The sequence below is a fragment of the Drosophila takahashii genome, chromosome 2R (genome assembly GCF_030179915.1).
Source record: "Drosophila takahashii strain IR98-3 E-12201 chromosome 2R, DtakHiC1v2, whole genome shotgun sequence".
NCBI lineage: Eukaryota > Metazoa > Arthropoda > Insecta > Diptera > Drosophilidae > Drosophila > Drosophila takahashii.
Window position 1 is genome coordinate 29632089 of NC_091679.1, and position 22734 is coordinate 29654822.

The 22734-nt window shown below is 39.7% G+C and overlaps 2 protein-coding genes across 5 annotated transcripts; one reads left to right on the forward strand and one right to left on the reverse strand.

Annotated features, from left to right (window-relative positions):
* Window positions 1–421: 421 nt before the first annotated feature.
* On the forward strand, window positions 422–12103 carry LOC108064792 (protein amalgam). Of its 4 annotated transcripts, none has more exons than XM_017152501.3 (7): window positions 422–469; window positions 3683–3828; window positions 8687–8908; window positions 8967–9289; window positions 9378–9935; window positions 10447–10651; window positions 10707–12103. In XM_017152501.3, the coding sequence occupies exons 2-7, from the start codon at window positions 3765–3767 to the stop codon at window positions 10862–10864; spliced, it is 1530 nt and encodes a 509-aa protein (XP_017007990.2). In that variant the 5' UTR covers window positions 422–469; window positions 3683–3764; the 3' UTR covers window positions 10865–12103. The 4 variants fall into 4 exon arrangements, with proteins under 4 accessions (XP_017007990.2, XP_070068790.1, XP_070068791.1 ...); XM_070212689.1 differs by having other exon boundaries at window positions 422–466; window positions 3681–3828; XM_070212690.1 differs by having other exon boundaries at window positions 444–469; window positions 3704–3828.
* Window positions 12104–12144: 41 nt separating this feature from the next.
* babos lies at window positions 12145–21385 on the reverse strand. The gene is made up of 3 exons (XM_017152503.3): window positions 20970–21385; window positions 12699–12905; window positions 12145–12643 (listed from the first exon to the last, which is right to left on the reverse strand). Exons 1-3 carry the CDS (start codon window positions 21028–21030, stop codon window positions 12315–12317), a joined length of 597 nt encoding a protein of 198 aa, XP_017007992.3. The 5' UTR covers window positions 21031–21385; the 3' UTR covers window positions 12145–12314.
* Between the last annotated feature and the right edge of the window lie 1349 nt (window positions 21386–22734).

Consider the following 22734-nt stretch of genomic DNA (forward strand, 5'->3'; position numbering starts at 1 on the left):
CAACCAATTTAAGCGTAAGGCCAAGCGGCCTTCGGTGCGTATGTGTTATATGTGTGATTACTTCAGAAAAGTACAGCTCAAATCTCTTTTAGCAAACCCATAGGCCCTTGCTACTTTTCTTAGGGTACTTATTCAGTGTAGGGCTTCCTCTTTGAACTTCAATTGGCAGTGACATTGCGGACAAGCTAACGCATCTTTCAGAAACCAAAGACTATATCCCCAAAACTCTCTCTCTCTCTCCGCAATTACCAACCTCTCTGTCTGCGGAGAGAAAATGGACTGTTATCTACAGGCCCCAATGCAATGGAGAGCAGGGAATTACATGAGATATACTATATACAGAGAGAGGTGTTCCGTTTACCAACCGTTTCCAAGTGCTTTTGGCATCCACAGCACGCGCTTGACTTTCAGTTCTCGTTTGAACAGCTTCGCGTTCGGTTCTCCACGAAGCCCCAGCGCAAAAAAAAAGGTCTCCACCTCCGTCTCCAACTGAACCAATATACCTCCTATTCCTGTTCCCCCGCAAAAACCCTAGGCTTCAGGCCAATTACCGACAGCTGTAAACGTTTGCATTCGACCTGGCTAAAACGTGTTAAAATCACTTAAAAAATGGCGTGCGGGCGAAAGCGTTGCCAACGCGCAAGTGTTTGAACGTAATTCGTACCAAAATCGGGAAAAACAAAAGGAAAAGAAGAAGAAACCACTTTTGTAACGCTTCAGCTTCAGCCGAAATTCATCTCGCGTCGGTATCTGGGGACCAGGCATCGGCTAAAAAACCAGTTTTCCTCCTCTAGGCTCTCTGGGCAAAATAAATACGAAACAAAATAACAATCTTCAACGCACCGCACCGCATCCATCGCATCCACATCCACATCCATTCTGTAACTCTGGCCCTGAGATGCCGAACTTAAAGATTTTGTGATTTCGGCTTCGGGCCAAAACGACAGGCGATGATTCATAGTAATGGGCTAAGAAAAAATACAAATATGGCCAGCAGATGTGCTCTACATCTTCACTTTTATCCTACTCCTTGGGAGCCCATTTGGCAGAAATTCAAATTCGGTTTCACTCGAAATTCTTCTCTCTGCGCCTCTTTCTTCGTTGGCAGAGTCTTCGCTGCACATTCTATAAATATGTAGAAATATGTAAAATAGCTGTCGCTGTGCCGGCAACCAAAATACACCAAACAACACAAGAAATGGCGAAAAAAAGATGGTCAAACGAAAGCGAAACTGCAAGGGAAACGCATTGGGAGAGGAGGAAGTCGACGAAGGGCAAAGACGGGGACCAGCTGCTGGACGGGGGAAAATGGGAAATGCAAACAAAAACGCTGAATGGAAAACAAATTTTCTATACTTGTTTTTATTTACACTAGAGTAGGCAAAAAAAAACTGTGATGAAAAAAACAGAAAAGTTTCTTGAATTCCGTTTGGGATCCCGATTTCCAAAAAGCGTTCTACGGATGGAAGACAGCTGCATCTGTCCCCCTTCCACACCCTCGCACACAAGTGCATCGGTGGTGTTCGCCCGTGTGTGTGTAAACTTTCAGCGCAATGTAAATAAACAAAGCGCCAAAGACAAAAACAACAACAATTGAGGGGCATTGATTTAAAGAGAACCCAACAGACAGAAGAGGAAGAATAGGGACTAACAAAAAACGAGACAAAAAGTTAACTTCTCTGAACCGAAGATTAAATACCCTTTAAAGGTTCAATAAGGGTTTTTAAATATTTAACAATAATGTTTAAAAAATAGGCAAAACTATAGCAAATTCTGTTGTAATAACTATGTAATTATACCATATTTTTCCAGTTCTCTTCTATAAAAGCAATTAAATTTAATTGTTTTTGATATGGCTAATTAATCTGCGATAAAGAAGATTGAGATCGTTCAGATTTGTACAATTTTATACACATATTGAAAATATTAATTTATACTAGTTGGGATCTTAAAACAATAAAGCCATCTCCCAGTGTATATAAAAAAGAACCCAGTTGGCACCTTCTCTTTTTCTTTGATTTTCTAATTGATAAACAGACTCGAGGGGCGGTAAATACAGTTTAGAGATAGTTAAAGGGGACTTTCGACGACGCGTCGTAGGTGTCAACGAGTGTAAGTACACATACATATATGGTCGTATATCTGAGGTGTCGTCTATTCAGATGAGATGACACCCCATAATATAGTGGTTGGGAAAAACTTTGTTACACAAGTGAGTGCGGAAACTGTCGTTCATTAGGTAGCTTTTGTTTAGGAATACTAAGTGAGGCAGGGAAAATAAAGGAATCTAAAGAGAACATACAAATAAAAGAATATAACACGAAAATTCCTTGTCTTTTCCAAACAATTGTTATAGTGAAAATAGGAAATACAAAAATGTAATGCCCCAAAAAGATATTTTGCCCCAAATTTGATAAACTTTTGCAATAATGTAAAAAAGTCATTATAAATGTTACTTTCCCATCAAATGAGTGTCAAAAAGAGAATCCCTAAGTCGACTGTTGTCCAAGCAAATATTGCGAAAATTTCAAAGATTTTTTGCAAATGCATCAGCGATGGATTATGATCATCAGGCATTGCAAAATTGTTTGTTTTATGAGTCGGTCGCATAAACAAATATGTGTACCGTTTATGTGTCTACGCAAATTATTGTTTGTATGGGTGAGCTATGCCATTTGCAAACGGCTTTTATATTAACAGCCTAAATTTTGTCGATTGGTGTATTTTGGTGTATTTTTGTGTACTTTTTTCTATATCGGTTTTTCGTGCTGTACAGTTTTTCGCATTTGCACATTAATTTATTTATATGCATAAACATTTGCATGCTATTCGACTTGGCACACCCTGACCCAACAGAACCCCCCAGAGCCCCCACTTCGACCCAGTTTACTGGCCGGTTGGCATTGAGTCAGCCCCAAAAGAGAAATATACAGTCGAACTTCCTTAAATTTTACGAATTTTAGATCTTTTTAGATTCAAGTTTAAGATTGTTCAAATAATATATTTTTTACTATTTTATTTAAAGTTGTAAAACTTGGACACTAATTTATATTCACTTTTTTCTTTCAAATATTCAAATCGCTTAAAATTGAGGTCCTATAAATGTAAAATTTTACAAATTTAATTTAAGAAATAGAAGCAATAAAATGTAAACTTAAAGTTATCCCTAAAGAACATTTACTGTACCGAGAGCGAGGGACTCGATGTGAGTTGTAAATTAGCCAGCGACAGCAGCAGTGGCGAAAACTCGCAAATGGCGATTTTTCGCATAGAGATCATAATATCTTCGAGATACAACTTATCGGCGGAGAGCAAATTGCGACAAGATACAACTCACGGCTTGCATAACATAACGCGGCCAAGCGAGTGAGCAATGTTTACAGATCGGTCGAATATTTTCGTATTACCCCGCTGCCATATGTTTAATTTTTTTTTTTGCGTCAAAAAAATCGTTTGTAGTGCGCGCTTTTCCTTGCATTTGGCCCAAGCCAATTAGAAGTTTCCGGTCCGCGGCGCAACTCGCATACAAAATCCACAAAATAAACGATAAGCGAAATTAAGAAATCATAAAACCAAAAAATAAATTGTAAACGTTTTTCGGCGGTTTTTGCGGCTCCCGTTTGGGAGTATCATAATGGGTCTAGCAAATTAATTGAGTACCAACCAAACATATTAATTGCAGTTAACGACCTACCTCCGACAGCTCCGAACCAAATTCAAATCGATAAACAAACTCACCAAAATCAAGACAGAAAAAACCAATCATGATCAGAGCGAAAGATTCGACGTGGTTGCTGCTCATTTGTCTGCTAATTGGACAACTATACGGTAAGTCAAGTACTCAATGTAATGGTCTATAAAAACAAAGAACTAATTTGAAATAACACGATTTGATTTCTGAGTTGATTGCCACCGAAGTGGCTTTTATCATGAGCTTCGAAAGGGGGAATTCCGGAAAAATCTCGGAGTTGAAAGTTGGAGAGAGTTGTAATGAATGTGTAATATTTTTATGGCTGCTTGTAAAGATAAGGAGATTGGAAAGTGCATCAGAAGAGGCAATGATAGTCTTCATAAAACTTGGGATTTAAGAATTAGGTTAAACTTCACTTGGGATGGAAAGATCTTCCTTTTTTTGTGGGTCAATAAAGCACAATGAGAAATAACCCTATCAGAATGAGAAAAATCCCTTTAAACTGGCATTTCCAGAACTTCATTTGAATGTTCATATGATGTCAAAGTGATGACTGTTCTTTGGCTCAATCAGTTTACGTAATATTCCAAATATTATGAATTACCGAATATCGTACAGAAATAAGTATGAGCAACGTTACCCTAGATATGACGCTTGCTTTCATACGTATGTGCTCCATACTCGTACTCCCGAGAAAGCTCCAGATACGCTCGGTTATTGTTATAGGTATATAGGTGTGAGCCACGTGCGTATGGCCTTATCTTTTGCGTAAATTGAACACATACTAGGGCGAAATGTAGGTGCCAGTGGAAAAAACAAGCATATCTTATCGCTTGGGAGAGCGGCAAACACTTATCTCTGCTCGGAAAGTTAAATTTCATTCGCTTTTGGAATTATGGCGCAAATTGCTGATAACGTGCCACATTCCATTTCACGTAGCTCGGGATGTCTGTGCCCGTTGGCTTGAAAACCCTCCCACTCCCTCAACACTTTCCTCATTTTACCGTCTTTTTTCCGGGTACCATGTGTTCTGGAATACGAATAAAAAAGAATATCGCCCAACGAGCAGAATAAATATTTGCCATGCACGAACGCTGTGCAAAGAATGGCATTTTGATGTTGAATATTTGCTCGCCAACTTCTCCTATGTGTTCGTGAAACGCCCCCTGAATTTCCGATGTAATCAGATGTCCCGGGGCATAGGCCATTATATGTATTTCAATATTTATGGATAGACATACACATATATTTGGCTTTTTAATTAACAATGAATTTCGGCCAATTTTAGGCATGAGATAAGGCGGCGTATATAAAAAACCATTAAAAAACCAACTGAAACGCACATGCTGTTGGGAATTTGGAGCCTTGCCTTCTCATGTATCAAAGTGCTAGCTGCTGAAAACTATTCAAGTCTGTTTGGCCCACAAAAACAACTTGTTCAAGTCAATTTGTACAATATTTCATAATACTCCCAGCGACCAAACAAGAATATTTGTTTGTATGCCTTAAATTCTTTTTCACTTTTCAGTTGCCAAACCGAAGTTGATAAAGTCTTGGCCCTAATGGAAATTCGGTTTATTTATTCAGAAAACAACGAGTCAAGGTCTTTGGGGGATATAATAAAATAGTATTCCTGGAATCGACGATTAAGTGTTTGCTTTTACATACCCATGCATTTATTCATAAGTGCTTGGCTGACTTTTAGGAGCTTTTATTCGGTATTTTCCGAATAATACCGAAGCGAAAATGATCAAATTACGCATTCGCAGGCATCCGCAACATTCGTTTTCCAAAAATAAAGATCGCATAATAAATCAATGATTTGATCAATCAAAATGTTCCAGAGGGTGTGGACAGAATGCCCATGCCCCACCCATGGCTTCCAAAAGGCGGGAAGTCGATTTGCCGATTCAATTGATTTCAATTTAATTTTCCATTTATTATGTGTTTGTTTTTTGGCGTCTGTTTTATAGCGCCTTATTTTGTGTCTCTATGCAAATTCATGGAATTAAGTTATGTATACAGTGGGCACTGGGCACCTCAATGTTGAATTTGGGTTGCGGAAAAATTGTTTGATCTATTTAGCTAGCAAATACTTTTTATTCGCTTTTTAACATGTCGAATTTGAAATAACCCGCTGACTATAAATATTTTAGTCTATTTTCTAATGCAGATAAAGTTGTTATCCAAGCTGTAAATTTTCCAAAATTAAATAAAAAATAAAAACAGAATCTTTTATTATTTTATCAGAAAAAAAATATCTTAATAAATATTTAAAGTTATCCCATTTTTGGAGTTTTTCATCTCGAAAGTTACTTTAAAAAAGTATAACTTCTAATAACAAAAGAAATTCGATATATGGAAATTTGCCTGTACATCTATCAAGAATTCCCTCACTCTCCCATTTGGAACTCACCCAGATCTGGGCACTTTTACGACCCCCATCACAATCTGACTGCTCCATCGACTTTTTAGACTTAGACATGACATGTCGATTAAGGAATGTTCCCCTCTTCTGTCGACTCGGCAAAATCTGGCCGCTGTTTCCTTTTCGAGATTTCGAAAATATTGTGCATTTGGGTTTAGCGAGCGGCGAGTAGTTGCCATCATTTATTTATACACATTTCATTGAGTCAGCAGACTTTGGCGAGGATGTCGATGTGGGCCACTGTAGATTTGTTTACTTATGAACTGACCTCATAACTCATCCCCGTCTGTATGCGATCTCTCGCCCGACTATTGACCATATGCGGGACCTGGAAATCGAAGCAACGGTGCGATCATGAAATAGCAATCAGCCAATTTGCTAACGAAAATCTTGAACTGAATCTTGAATGGAAGTTATCAATGGTCCGTCGAGACTACAGACCTGTGCGACCTTCCTGATACGAGTGGAGTGCTACATGGCGCCTAGTCCCAGGAATGCTCGTGAACGAGGCTTACGTACTAAATATGTGACTATATTTACTTGGAATCTGGGGCAAAGTAATGAAGAAGTATAATTGCCTAGCCAAGGAAAAAGCAAATGCGATTCTATGTAAAGTTGTTAACAAGTCAATTAAAGAAGTCTCAAAGTCATTAAAACATTATTGGCGCGCTTGACAACTTTACATTAATTACAATTTTAATGGAATTTGTGTGCATATATATTTTTTTTAAATATTTATAACCTTTGGGTACTCTTTTAAGTTAAATCCTTTTCCTCTAGTTTGTTTTAAATGCAATATTGTCATAATCAAAAGCCTTATGGATGTAAAATTCTAGAACAAGACCCCATCACATTTCAACTAGATAATTGCAATTTCAAAATTCAAAGTAGTACAATTTCCCTGGATGCTTTGCACATGACTTCATCTGTCAAGGAATGCAAAGTCATCAAAGTTGGCCTCAGGAATTGAGTGGATTGCGACAAATTCCCTGGGACGTCCCGCCCAATGCCAATGCAGGCCACAAATGGCCATTGTGTATAGCATTGAACTCGAGTTTAAAGACAAAGGAGTGGCAGGACGACGGAGAGAGAGAGAGTCTGGAAGAGAAACTGGCGCCGCGACATCCTGTCGCCATTGTTCGGAACCACTTGGAACGATTGCACTGGGAGTCGAAGGGAGTGGGGGTCTGAGCACATCATCCATACGGATGAACTTAAGCTGAGTGGTTGTTGTTGATGTTGCCGGGGAGCTGTTTTTTATTTGCAACCCCCGACATCCCGACAACATCCATCCAAGGACAACGCACGCCCAGGGGGCGCTGGATGACGCATGTGGCCCCCTGACTTCTGCCGCCGACTGACCTACTTGCAGACAACAATTGCGTGGAGTCTCGTGGCTCTCGGGAAGCCACTGTTTCCATGGCCCCACAACCTTGACACAGGCCCAAGATTGCAGTTGCAGTTGCAGCTTCCCCAATCACCAATCCAATTCAAGAGCAAACCAGATCGCCGAAGGTCCCCCAGCCATTAAGTTTTTCATTCCATCCAAGCCAAGTGGCCCATGCCATAAAAGGGGCGTCTGACTGCGTGGACGAGCGGATATAAGGAGAGGCCATTGGATAAGATAACTGGCTCCGTCTTTGGATCGAGTGTGTAGTATCTACCTTAAAAAGCTTTTATCGGCCATTGATAACGAGTTTAAGCGACTTGCGTAATCCCGGCAATATCCATCAAAGCCTTATGCGATGGCCGTGATGAAGTTGGTCATGAGTCATGAGTCAGTCATTCGGCTATTAGACGATAGATGACAAGCGAGTTACAGGCCGCATATGGCATGCAAATTGTTATGGCTAATACATAAAAAATGGCGGTTGAACGAAATTACTCATTCAATTTGCATAATTTCGTACCTTTCTTTCGGGCCGAGTCATAATTCAAATATAGAGAATAATAATGAAGATGGCTAGACCCAAACCTCTTTGACTGTACCTTACTTTATGGTCTGCGCTAATTTACCTAGAGCTTAGGACGTATCTTCTCATATCTGCTTTGTTATTTGCCCGAAGATTTATTACTAAGGTAATGGAAATGTTTTATAGAGATGGGCAAAGCAAACTGAATTCTTTGAGGTATACTCTAGGGGGCTTTTTCTGATCAGTTCTTCGCATGGGCTGCAAAGACTAAAACCAAACAGTAATAGTAATCAGTAATCAAGTGTTAGTATCTGCAAATATGCTTTGCGGTATCTCCCCTAGTTCCTGTTGAAAACTCATTTCCGTTTCAGAACTTCACTCTCGCATAAACGAGTTCTTTGTACGGCGACCCTTTGATTGGAAGCAGAAGTTGCTCTGGATGTTGTGTGATTTTTATCAGTTCCAATTAAGTCTGGAACCACTTTGGGTGACTCACAGATGCACCTTGCCTAAACCAAAAATAATGACGCAATGATCTAATATTTATTCAATTCGTTCTGAAAAATAGCTTGCTTTTTATAGTGAAATTTTTAGTTTTTATAATGGGATAGTACCTATTATTCAGTTTTTCTAATATTATAACTCATTTTTCAGTGAGTTGCAATGGATCGCCCGTGGATACGGATGAAAAGGATAAAGAATATCAGGAAGATGATTACGAGTATGACGAAGGTACTGATGACACCGATGACTTCGATGTTACAAAAGACGTAAATGACCAGTTGGCGCCGCCTTATTTTGAGGAAACTGATCTGCGAATTGACGCCAAGCCGGGCGATGATGTGATCCTCAACTGCGATGCAAGGAACTTCCAGCGTGAGTTATATATAGTTCCCAACGTAGTAAAACTCTACATAATATTTCATCCCCACAGTTAGCAATGCGGTGATGTGGTACAAGAACCGGACAATAATTGCGAATGGCCAGAACTCGATTAGCCAGCGCGTGGAGGGCATGGCGAACAACTCGATACTGCTGAGGAATGTGACGCCGGAGGACTCGGATGATTACTATTGCGAAATTCTGCCCCAGAGGGTTCGACAGCACACGGCACTGCGGGTGGGCGCCCGGCTGTCGATCCTCTGCGACGATCGCGATATTACGGATCGATCGCAGACGTTCAGGCAGGGCGACCACCACAAGCTCGAGTGTCGAACGTATCTGCCCGGCAATCCCATTATCAAGTGGTCCTTTAATGTATGTTTTTTTGTTCTAAAAGACGCCCCACTCATTACCCATTCATTACCTATCCCCGGTATCCTCCGCCCTCCCATATGTCTTATAGGATCTTAACGGACAACCCTCTCCAGTGGATAACCAGAATGGCGTGATCATTCTGGACAACGTGGACGAAAAGGACGCGGGTGACTACCAGTGTTTGGCCGACGATGGCAGTCGCCATCCTCCCCACGGCACCGTTCACATCGATGTCCAGTACAGTCCCATTGTCTCCACCCATCGGCACAATGTGAACACCGAGAAGGGCGCCACCGCCGAGCTGTATTGCAACTATCGGGCCAAGCCCATTGGCAGGAGTTACTTCATCAAGGACGGCAAGACCCTGCAACTCTCCGACAAGTACTCGCTCAAGGATTCCGTGCACAACGGGCACAATCGCACCACCCTGATCGTCCGCGAGGTGATGGACAGCGATCTGGGCGAGTACCTGTGCCAGGTGGAGAATGCCATCGGGTCCAACGAGGTGAAGGTGCATGTCAGCTACAACCCGGAGACCCCACAGTTCGAGGACATGTCGGTGGAGGGCAACCAGGTCACATTGCACTGGCTGGTCAGGAGTCGACAGCCCCTCTCCGAGGCCATGCTGGATTACCAAGTAACCGGGGTAGGTGATTTAGTAACTCAAGAGAGAGAAAGGCTCTTTAAGAACTTGGTCCTCCCAAAATAATGGTTCCTATTTTATTAATTAGATTGCCATTAAGGCAACTATTTATTTGAAGTTCACTTACTCACTCTATTTTTATTATTTATCATCATCGTTTCGCTTTTTGATTCTGAGCAGTAATTTAACATTTTCAAATGTCTTCCATTTGAGGCCTAGTACTCACTTCAATCGAAAAGCCTACGAAATGAAAATCTCCTTACAAAATTTTGATCACGAAACTTTCCGCCTGTCATTTTTGTATAGAAATTTTTGATTCGTTGCCTTTTTGATTATAGGCTTAAAATCAATGATAGAAAGCAAAGAAAAATGTAAGAATGATCTAAAAATCAGTATATTTATTTTTTATGAACTAAAAAGGCTTTAAGAATGTCTAACTAAATAATTGAAGCCAAAACGCTTAAGTTTGGTATCGTAAATAGAGGTTAGCTAATCGGAATCATCTGCATTTCAGTCCCTCCATTGGAGCACTGTTTCCGTGCTGCAGACCCATCGCCACAATAGTACGGAGAACATCTGGAAGATCACCCATCAGCTGGAGTTGCAACGCGGAGTGTGGCATGCTCGCGTGAAGACGAAGAACACCCACGGATGGTCGCACTTTTCGAACGATCACGTCTTCGAAATCCGCGACGATTCCGATACCGAGAGAGATGAAGGTGCGTACGCTGCAGTAAATAGTTTTCAAGATATCTAATTTTCCCCCATAACTAGAAATAGAAGTAGATCAGTCTGGCAAGCCGGAACTGCCGCCGGATGAGATCGTGCAGGCCGGAATCGGACCGGTGCCCCGAGGAGCTGCGTCATCACTCCGGCAGCTGAATTTGGGGGCAGTCCTGCTGGCAGCACTCCTGCTGCGAATCCGCCTCTAAATGGGGTGCCACTTATTCGGGCCGAGATGTGTACATACGTATTTCCGGATTACTCAGCCATCGATGGCTTCGGCGCGATAGCGAACGCACATAGGAAACCGAAACTAAAGTATTCTAATTATACAAATGCTAATGCGCGACCGCTAGCTTGGGTCAATGTTAATGTTAATGCTATAGAACACGCTGGAGCGATCACCACTGAAACATTTGTGCCAAGCAGGGGAATTCGAAGAACGAGGATTAAAGTTAATTTAGTTTAGTTAAAGTTAAAGGAGCGACGTTGATTAGGACAGAGAAACTGCGACGATCGGTTTAAAACCGCAAAAACGAAAGGAACATTTTGATTAACCCTAGCTATAATATTTATTTGTTTTGTCTGTATGCATGTGAATTCTGGCACTTTTCACGAAGGAACCCGAATACGTTGATAAGTCCAATATTTAAAGGGTATTTCTGCCTCAAAAGCGATAGTGTAGCGAAAATGGGCAAAGTCTTTAGGATTTGCAATACGTACAATATTTTTGTATATCCAAGCGTACTTACGAACACTAATGTAACTGAATCAGAGGGGAAACGGAAAGGGGAGGGATTTATCGAATGGCACGCAGATTATTTTATAAACTAGACCAAAGCTTAGACATACATATGTGTACCTACCACACCATATACATATGAAACTTATTTTTACGAAACTACGCCACATCAACTCAATGGAACAGAACGATTCAAAATATACAAATCAAAAGTTAGAATGCTTAGGAGATATTGAAGAAATCGAAGGGAGAGAGCCATATATACATATTGTGTACTGTTGATAGTCGGGTTTGGCTTTACTTTTTGTCCTTGATTCTGCTACAATACCTGAGGAACATCGCCATAACATGCTGACCATGTACACTGTACGTATGTGTAATCCAATTGTGAGTGTAGGAATATATTTTATATATATTTTATTTAAGAATCATAACATTAGAGCTGATCAATAAACGTGCCAATCGAAGCAATCAAGCGAAACTGATTGCTCGCTAAATCAAATCAAAACGACACAAGCAAAATAAAGTTCCATAAACAAAGTTTTGACGAGGACCTGATTTCGAATGCCGACCTTTAAGCGTACATATATACATATACAGAATCATATATATAAAATGGGGAATACTTAAAGCCAGTGTCTTACATGAATATTGTAATTTTCGTTGAGTCCACGATAAGTAAGCAAATAAAAATAAACTAAACGGATTAACTTGTGTGTTTACATGTAGGGATTAGATTGGATTGGCTTAGTTTACTTTGGTTCCTTTTTTATTTAATAAATAAAGTTGATTTCGTGTCTTTACAAATACAAAAATTTACAATCAACAAAGACTTCAAATGCTCATTTCCTGTGAGAAGAGTGGAGAGTGTAGAAGAGAGTAGGCAGTGATATCTGCCGGCGTAATACTAAGCTAATCTAGTGCTTGCCCATCCCCAGGAGCAGCAATGCGATCGATCCGAGTAGCGTGTGGCCGAGAAAACTGCTCGCAGATCCCGCCGCCGAGGTGGAGCTCTCCGGTGCAATGGCGTCCAGGGAATGCTCGGCGATGATCACCTTCGTGCTGACCACGGATCCGGCGGGCAGGACATTGCAGCTATAGCCGCCGGCGTCCTGGGGACTGGCCTTCAGGATGGTCAGATCAAAGTTCGAGTCCAGTTTGAAGTTGGGCTGCACCACATTCTTGCCATTGGCTATGACATGGTCGCCGAAAAGCCACAGAACAGAACAAACCTCACAGTTTTCCACTGAAAATTAATAGATTTTTAGAAGGTTTCTCGAGGTACAAGAGGTTAAACTTACGATCGGTTCCCACATCGCAGGTGAGCTTCACATTTTCGCCTCGGATTCCGGTCACAGTAAGGGATTTGTTCATCTTGTCACCGATGCTGGGATGCGAAGATTTCGTCTGCGGACTGGGCGCACTTTGACTTTCTTCTCCATAATCAAAATCATCTGCATCGCTCTGCATTTGCTCTTCTTCGGGTGTGGATTGTGGGTATGAGAACACTGGAATGGAAAAAAAGACGAAATTATAAGTATGGGGAATTCTGTATTTATTTATTTTTGAATTATAAAATAAATATAAGCCACCTTATCTCAAAAAACCATATTTCCGATATTAAAGCCTTTTTTTTAATTGATTATCTATTATTCGTTTGTAATCATTTTTGTACATTCTTCTTAAACTATTTATATTTTATTTTTTACGTGAACTCCACTTTTCTGAACTATGAAACTCATTTCATCTAACCTTTATCCTGTAAAGTTCATACGGTTTTATTTCTTAAATAAAATGTACTTCTTCGATGACCTATAAAGCGACTGCCTAATGCGGCAGCTTCAGAAGATCGACTGTAATTATAGACCATTTGATTGTTTATAACGGCTGCCCGCGGGAGGTCACATCAGCCACTGCGTTTAGTCGGTGGGTTAATTAAAGGAAATTAAATGGAAATCGAAACCAACGCAGTCTTCTAATGCTGTTTTTGTTGTTTTAGCAGGGTGCACTAGGCCAACATAACGGCCTGTGTTTGTGTTTATCTTTATCATTTTCGCAGCTCAAATTCATCAGGGGGTTCCACGGGGAGGGGGTGCTGAGGGGACAGCTGCACCGATGATGGGTTAAATTAAAGGCTGGCAATTCGCATTCACGGGTTTCCTTTCGGTCTCCGTCCCCCTACATAATTACCAACATGAGCACAGTGGCGTAGAAAGGGGATTTACAGATATTTTTCAGTAGTGATCAAAATTAAGAATTAACAGTGTTCGATAAATTTAAAATGAAATAAATAAGTACCAAAATATTAATATTTTCTATATTTTAATTCAAAAACTCTACCAATCCTGAGTTCTACAACCCCTATTTAAAAAATCCTGCCTCCGCCACTGCATTTTGTGCATGTGTACAAACACATTTGGTGGAAAACATTTCGGTGAAATGGGGTCACATGAAAAACGAAAATTAAAATGAGCGAGTGGAAAGAGAAAACAAGAGTGCCTAACCCAACACTCCCCCTCGCAATCGCTTTTCTCTCCCTCCTCCCCCCTCCCTAATTTCGTCCGCCTCTGGGGCGATCGCCGCACCCACATGTGACGTGCTGACGGAAAGCCAAAAACAACTACGACGGCCAGAAGAACGGCAGCACATTGAGCCACTTTTTGTTTTTCGGTGGTGTCGCCGATGGACACACCGAATTGAAAGCATTTCACAACAATGTCCATTTTCATAGTGCCAACTGCAACACGCACACTCTAACAAATAGAGGTGCACTGTGAAAAATACTTTAAAAATTCGTTTACTATTTAAAAGTTAATTTGATACATTCCAGAACGGAATAAACTTATATAATAGCTTTTAATTAATAAAAAAAATCTTACTTTTAGTGGATATGATAAAATAATTTAATAAAAATAATTTAAAACGATTTTTTGACGATTTAAAGATTTGTTTAAATAAAACAGCATTTATTAAAATTATGACTAATAAATTGTGATGTAACTAAATATCAAAATCATTAAAAATATTCTAGATAACAGAAAATATTAATTTAAAAATTATATTTTTGCCTCGTATAACACTATCAAATCTGTTCTCCCAATTTTGTTCCGTGTAAACAGTAAAACACCGCACACACCCTCTAAATAAAAGGGACAGTTTGGTTGGATGATTGTGAAAAGTTTAAATTTACATTTTGTCCATTTTCTTTGGTTGCTTGATTCTATGAGTGTTATGGCCAGTTTTTCATCGGTCGCTCAGCGGAGCGTGCTAAAAAGTTTTTTGAAAACAAACAGTAATTCTCGCTGGGCTTGCAACTCAAATTCGAATTCCTGCCAAAACCGAATGTAATGAAATCGAGGCGATCGTTTCCCAGTTCTTTTTTTCTTGCATTCCTCGTAACCTCCTGGTGCCCCATTCCTCTTTCACAAAAAATGCACATTCAATCACGCATTCGCTCTTTGTCGTAAACTTAAGCCATAAAAGAAATTTATTCTCGTATTTACATTGAACGAAAAAGACACTGAAGCCATCTGAATTTATGTTGAACGCTTTCCGCCCCAAAAAAAACAGCAATTCAACCGGGAAGATAAGCAAACGCGTGGAATAACGAACAACAATTGCAATGAAAGTTTGTTTGCAGAATTGGTTTTTTGGGAGGTCGATCTGAATCGAATTGTTATTTGGCTTCCGATAAACATAAGCCGATAAGCAGGAAGTCAGGGAATATTTGTTGGGGAAAAGGGAAATACCAAGTACACTTATGGTTTATTTCAGATTTTTTCTATGCTGGGTAAATTCTTAAAGATTTTAATTATTCCCCAGGGTTTTAGTCCCAAAGGAAGCTTTCAAACGCTTGCCGTCTCAAAAATAGTTATATTTCAGGGAGAAAAGAGTAAAATTTCAAATAAAATTTCAGTTGATTTGCATAATTGGTATTTAGGGAGGTCTAATTGAAATTTGGGGTAAATATAAAGTTCCCAAAGGTTTCAACAGGAAGTTTAAATATTATACAATTTTTTCTTTAAACTTTATCAGCAAAATAGCATTGAAATTTCTGGTTACAAATTTAAGTTTTTTTAAAATGTTTTCCAAGAAATAGAGCATTTAAGCCCAGCATTTAAAATACCATTAATTTCAACGCCGCCTTTTAACCTATAATTTCATTTCACATCCTCCCGAAATTATCTTAGTCAGGGATTATGTTCGGCTTCATGTTTTCCTATCTCCCGAGATAAAAGTTTCCTAACCTCTCCTAACCCCTGTTTCCCGCCCGTTTTAATTGCTACTCAGAATTGGACCGACAACAATTTATCATAACCATGATTCCAAAAATATAAAGGGCAGGGTAAAATGCATTTCAGCTAATAACCCAGAGCCTCAGGCCAAAGTTAAGTCAGCATTAGTGCCAGTCACTCCCCCTCCTTCCCTTCCCCTATATATATTTATATATATATATCCCCCCTCTGGCCGGGAATCATTCAAGTGCAGCACTTTTGCTGTTGGTTTTACTACCTGTGATAAGGCCCCGAGGAAATTAAGAGTCAGCCGCGGAGGGAGCGAGCTCTCTGATCTTTGATCTCCTTTCCCTGTGTTTTCAGGTTTGTCCAACCGGGTTTGTCCAAGTCCCTCCCCGCTGTAGTTTCTACACTCAACAAAATGAGGTTTTGTTTTTCAGAAGTTCTTACTTCTTGGGTAATTAAACAATTACCATTTTTTTTTTAAATACCTATCAAATTCCTATTTGATTGTAGATTTTTATGAATTTTGGTATTCAAGTGATAGTTTAACAACAAAAAATGTCCTTCATGTTAGAAATCTTTTTAACATTTGAATATAAATTTCTAGGATAAGGAATTAAATGGTTTCCATTCTAAAATATTATTTAAATTTTTGGTATTAATTTCTAAAATTATAACGTTCCGAATCTTTAAACTATTAATTTTTTAGGCCAATCAGGACACATTTTTCCCAGTGCAGTACGTGACTGACCAGCAGAAAAACCTGGCCAAGGGACGGAGCTGCGTTATATGAGCCGAAAATTGTTTGGCTCTTTTCCTGGCCATTGTGTGTGTAGTTGAGTGTGTGTGGCAGATAGAGACATAAGGCGAAGCGGATAATGATAATGGCATTCGGGTTCTGTGAAAGCGATCAGGTTACGGCCACAAACCGAGAGGAGAGAACCTCATAAAGTGACTACCTACGCACCGGGCACTTTGAAATTGGCCAGGACCGGGAGCTGCATTATCCCCGAGGGTCGAGGGGCAAAGGGTGGGAGTCGAGAGGCAGATGTGCATCATTTGACAGATGCCGAAAATAGCAAATTATTCGCAAGCGTGTGCCGGGATCTGAAAAAGGGATTGTGGTCTACAATCCATTTGGCAGATGCCAAACTAATGGAGTACTTTAAAAATTAAAAAAAAAATAATAACTAAAATATGCAAATATATGCGCGCATGTTCCAATCATTTCGGCCTCCATTATCCGAATCGATTTATTTCAATTTCCATTTGTTTGATCCCCCAGATGATGAGGAAGGCTATGGCAACGGCATCAAGTGGCCGCAATAAATTTCGATTTTCTATGATCCAAACTTCTAGACTCTGGAGGCACTTTCTTTATACATATGCATTTCCAAATGAAGAACATTGATTTCACTTAAACGATTTTACATTGCGCCCCCGATCGTTGAGCACAAGTTTCTTTTTCTTTTTTCCCCCCGAAAAGTGCAGAGAAATGTTCCCTTGTGGATTTCGGTTGCACGTGTCTGTGGCAAGTGCCATGGCTTTTGGGTTCGAAATTGTGCGGGCGCACTGCCAGCAGAGGTTAAGACGTCTATATAGTAGGGCTATATATGTGTTATAGCATATAGTTGAGGCGCGACTTTGGCTACGCCTAGCGCATATTAAACCGCTCTGAGGCAGGGCTTCTAATTAATATGCGGCACTCCTTTCTTGTTCTTCCCTGTATATTCCCCCTTTCCTCGATTAGCTATTTGGGTTCGTTTCGATTTGGGTTATTTATTGCCATTTGGCTGAAGACTTCCATTCGGGCTGTGGAGCCACACTTAAAGCTTCAATTGAAATTTTAGCACGCGGCCGAGAGACAATATTTAAAAATTCGACGCACTGGAACTTAAGAATGCTTTGAAGAATGTCGTTAAAAAAATTCTTAACTACTTTTTGGCGGCACAAAAGGGCCGTTCATATGAATACTTCTGAGAAAAATATTAATTTTTTGTTTGAAAAAAATGTATTACAAAAACCGCCAAACCTTTGATTACGTAATATTTTGGAAGACCCTCAAACAACAAAAGATACAATTTAATAATGGGCATCGCATTTCAGAACTAATATTCACTTTTATTTTTGCTTTTATAAATTTCAAATAATTATAATTTAAGAATCCAAGGGATTTTTAAAAGGAATGCTACTAGATCAATTTAGATAAACTAATGGTAAAAAGTAAAATCATTTATTTATATATCTTAGATAACTAGAATCTTTCTGATACACGTATGATATTTAAGACAATCTACACTATTTGTATAATTAACAACTAAAAAATGTACTATTCCCTACTTTGTTTCGTATCATTAAATATCACAAATATTCAAGAGATTTATTCGAAATCCAGGCTGCTGTCCAAAATAGCCAACATAGCATAGGATCGGTTGCCCTCCGAGTACTTATCCCCAGCATTATTGCTTTCCACTTCTTATGTATGGGCTCGTAAATTCTGGAAATATTTCCACAAAGCTGCAGCATCTGCGGCTTTTTGGTTTTTCGCTTTTGACTTTGACTTCTGCCTGCCGCTGAATCAGCAGTTGGGTTCTCCATTATCGTGCCGATCATCAGCGCTTTATGTGTGCATTTCTGTGGAGGGGTTATGCTATGTACAAGCCTCCTATATCGCATATATGTACTTACAATCGTGCCCCACTTGAGTGGTGCCGCTGCACCCCCACTTCACCCCCCTCGAAAATAAAACCCGCACTCCGCGGACGACAACTCATTCAGCGGCAGGCGATTCGCCAGCGACGTTAAGTAAATTGATTCTTTAATTGTCGAGAATTGGTTACCAGTTGGTTTAACTCGCTTTTGCCCGTCGACCACACCCCCGTCCACAAAGCCCCCATATTTGCAGTGGATATGAGTGTGAATGTGAGTATGGATGTGAATGTGGATGCAAGAATGAGAATCGAGCATCGAGAATGAATACATGAATACCAGGCCATGGCGAACAGACAAGACAACATCGGGTGAGTCATCTGGGTCCAAAATAAATACCCCCGGGCCTCCGTTGAGCAGGAATTTCTGCACAGACAAGGGCAGGGCCCTCACACCCGGCCACTCCCACTTCCCCCCTATCCGACCATCGAGAACCCCGACTCCCTCGCATTTCGAGCAAAACAAAATCTTTTTTTATGCTTCGCGGTTCTTTGGGCCTTTGCGGTCATTTGATGCCTTCTTTTTCGTTCTCTCTGCCCGGGCATTTCAATTCGCACCAAGCTGGCTACACAACACACAAAATGCCATGAAATTCAATCCGCAAAGCGGGATAAAAAGAAGGAAAAACCCCAGAATTCTGCACAAGGAAAAACATGTCCCGAAATTAAGACCATGTTTTTGGAATTCTTAAGCAAAATTAATTTTGAAAAAGCGCTGAGTAATTAAATTTGTAGGGTACCATTTATGACACATTTTTTGGTAATATGATTTGGGTAAATATGAAAGGTTTAACGTTAAAGCAAATTCAATTGTAAGTAAAATGAAATAACTGATAGTATTAATCCAATAATAAATATATAAATATAAAAATATAGTGATCAAGTACAAAAAATAATGCTAAAAATTTAATTTTTATTAAAAGGAAGATTTATTTAAAAAATTAGTAAATAAAATATGTTTCTTTAATATCTGTTTAGCATAAACTCAAAAGAAGATATTATATATATTAAGTACTCTTAACACATATACTTTGGTTAACTTTTTGCATTGGTATCAACACTTATCAACTGATGCCATTTTTTCTCCCAGTGATCTCAATGATCATCAGTTAGACTTGTTGTTTACCCATGTCAAGCCCAGTCGGACAACTATGGAATATTAAGTAAATATGGTAAATATGGACTGAGCAAACATAAATTCCTGGCGAAACATGTCAGCAGATCAGTCGGCGATCGGCGGCGGAAAACGGCTTTCTTGTGCGCATGCGCATACCTACGTACGATTTTGCAATCCAATCAATCTGATGATAATCGCATTGTCTATGGATTGGGGTAAGCAAACAGAGGACAGGAAAGGGGTTCCGATTCCAGGTGATCTCCGATCACACCACGACCAATAATGTTCTCACGCTGCTTCGCCACGCTTCTTTAGGGTAATGGCTCCTACCTAGAATTGCGGTGAGTCGAAGGGGCTAATTAATACAGGACCCCGGATCCGAGTTCGAATCTGAATCTGAATCCGATACCGATCCTCACCCAACCCTCCTGCTGCTTAGGCCTTCCTATTGATCATCGGATTGTTTTTGCTCATTTCCTGGGCCCCGGACAATGGGAGAAGTCTGGAATAATTAACAGCCGTAACCGATTCGGAATCACAAATGGCAAACAGCAAATGGCAAATGCCACATAGTGTATGCTATGCACTCCCCTCTTCAGATACTTCCCATTCAATAGAGTGAATGAGCGGGGAAAACTCGAATGCATTCAGGCTGCCGCCATTCATCGGTAGTGATAAATAACTGAATTAATGTGACGGCCTTTGGACAATAAATTATTAAGTTTACTGTTCAACTCACTGTAAAAAGTGCTAAAATTACGCAAGTAATAAAAACATTAGCGATACACTATCTATAAAAACAATCATTTGAATAATGCGGAACTCTCGCCTATTTGCAAAATGTCAGACAGCAAAAGATCAGAGATGAATCATTGTGATAAATCTGAATGGGTTTATGGGAATCTTCAGCGTTGGAATTTGAAAACTAACTGAATCATGGGTGATGTATATTTTTATAAAAACCATTTCTTAAAACTAATAAACTGAAACAAAATATTTAACACAAGCTGGTAATGTTTCCATATAAACCAAAATTTAATGTTTTATAAAAACCATTTTCTAAAGTTATTCGGAAATTTTTCATTGGTTTTAAAGAGGAATATTCATTGAAATTAATAGGAATTATTAAATTATGTCTCGGGAGGCTAATAATTTAAGTCTTAATGATTGAGCAACATTTGACCACTTGGGAACAGTGTTCAAATAAATTGAAACCTATACCCTTTGGTGGCCCAATCAAAAGGCTATATTTATAATTTTTTTCGGTGCATAATCGCTGGGACAAATGTAGGTCAGAATGTGTTTGAAACATTCCGGCAACGACCCGCTCACGCCCAACAATCACATCGACTTATAGTAAATTCCTGCACTTCAAATCCCGGTCCGAATCTGATGCATTGCGATTAGTCGGGAGACGAGAGGCCCGGACTTTTGGGGTCGCCCCCCCCCCCATTTCGATTAGATTATGGAACCCGGCGATTGCATCAGGTTAACCCCAAATTCACTTACCCGCGGAGCTGCCCACGATGAGCAGGAGTCCGGCAATTAGCAGAGCTTGTCTGGACATCATATTGGGGAAATTGTGTATATTATGGAGTGCACTCGTTGCCGTTCGGTGTTTAAGTAGGTATCCAATTGGTAGCGTTTTCGGTTTTTGTTCGATTCCCAATCTGTGTCACACGGGACAAATTGATTTCTGGGTTTTCAAAAATTATTGCCGCGTAATTATGTTGACGTTTTAGCGTTCCAATTTCCGGCTAGCACTGTCAGCACTTTTACTTAATTCTTTTTTCTTATTTCTTCGGCTCGTCACACAAGATAAATGGTTTTTGGCTCTGGTATTTTTCAGTTTTTACTTTGTACATATATTTTGGAAATTCAAAATTCCGTTAACCGTCCGTTCGGGGCAACAGCAAAACGAGAAATGGGAAGCGGTTTTTGGTTTTCAAGTTGCAATGCTGTCTTGTCTGCTTGTGAAAGAGAAAGGCGAAGAGAGTGTGGCTTTCCGAAAGAGAGTGCGTTAAGAGAGCGTGGATTATGTGGCGCGAAATAATTTTATTTAAAAACATTCTTTTCGAAGGGGTTGTATTTATAGAAAGAAAGCATTTCCTGGCCATAAATATGAATTAACGGATGTGGACCGTTGGATATGCGGATTGTGCTTTAAAAAATTCAAAAAGTTATGGTAAAAAGCATATGAACAAGCCCCAATTAACTTAAAATGAAATAGCGAAATACAATTTCATTATGCCACATGCTCATTCTGAATTCCAGCAATTGCTGAACAGCACATGTCTTTCTTTTCACTCTTCTTCCCGAAGAACCGTCTTCGAGTTGCAGTCCAAGATTCGCGGAAATTTATTTGCATCCCCCGGAGACAATTTGCTTGATGCAACTGCGGCATTTTCTCAGGGCTCCAATAAAGCCGGCCTGGGAAGCCGTGATTTCCTTGATTTCCAAGGGGTAATATCCCCCGAGTTACTCCATTACTTTGTCTGTTTTCCTTTTCTTTTTTTTCTCCTGCCTCCGACGATGACGCCTACATCGGGTGAGATACGGATACTTGGATACTTGGATAGTTGGCGCAACAGATGCAGATACGATTTATGAGTGCGACAGCGACCGCATTAAATGTAGATACATGCAACATTTGCACTGTACAAACAAACAAACAATTAAAATTAATCTACGAGCATAAAACAAAGTGCATTGCATTATGGATCTTGCACAGATAGATCTCTTTGAGGCTGTGTGTGCGCTGCACTGAGGAAAAATGTGCGTTAGGTTTCAATAACCGAATCCTGAAATGAAATAACAGGTGAATTGAAATGGTAAGAATTACTAAGAATTATTCTCAATAAGGAATTATAAAAGTTGAAAGGAAACATAAACATTTTGAATAAAAAACAAAATTAAAAATTTAATTTATTCCAGGCAAATAGTATAGGATCACAAAGACCATCGAAATGTTGGTACTATCAAAAATGTAAATGCAAAAATTATATTTTTAATTTTATAATTATTTAGGAAAAAGGCTGCAGACATTTTAGCTAAATAATCGACATTTCTCTATGTTTTGTTTTCAGTGCGGGAATGGTGCGATGTTTGCGTTGTCTTCTCTTTTGGGTGCCAAGCTTGTAAACATCCGCAAATTTAGAACAATTACAAGGGGATTCGGATTCAGATTCGGATTCTGTGGGGCAGATGAGAATGGAATGGGATTGGATGGGTGTGGATATTAATCAAATATTTATATTTACACACACCAGTGCCA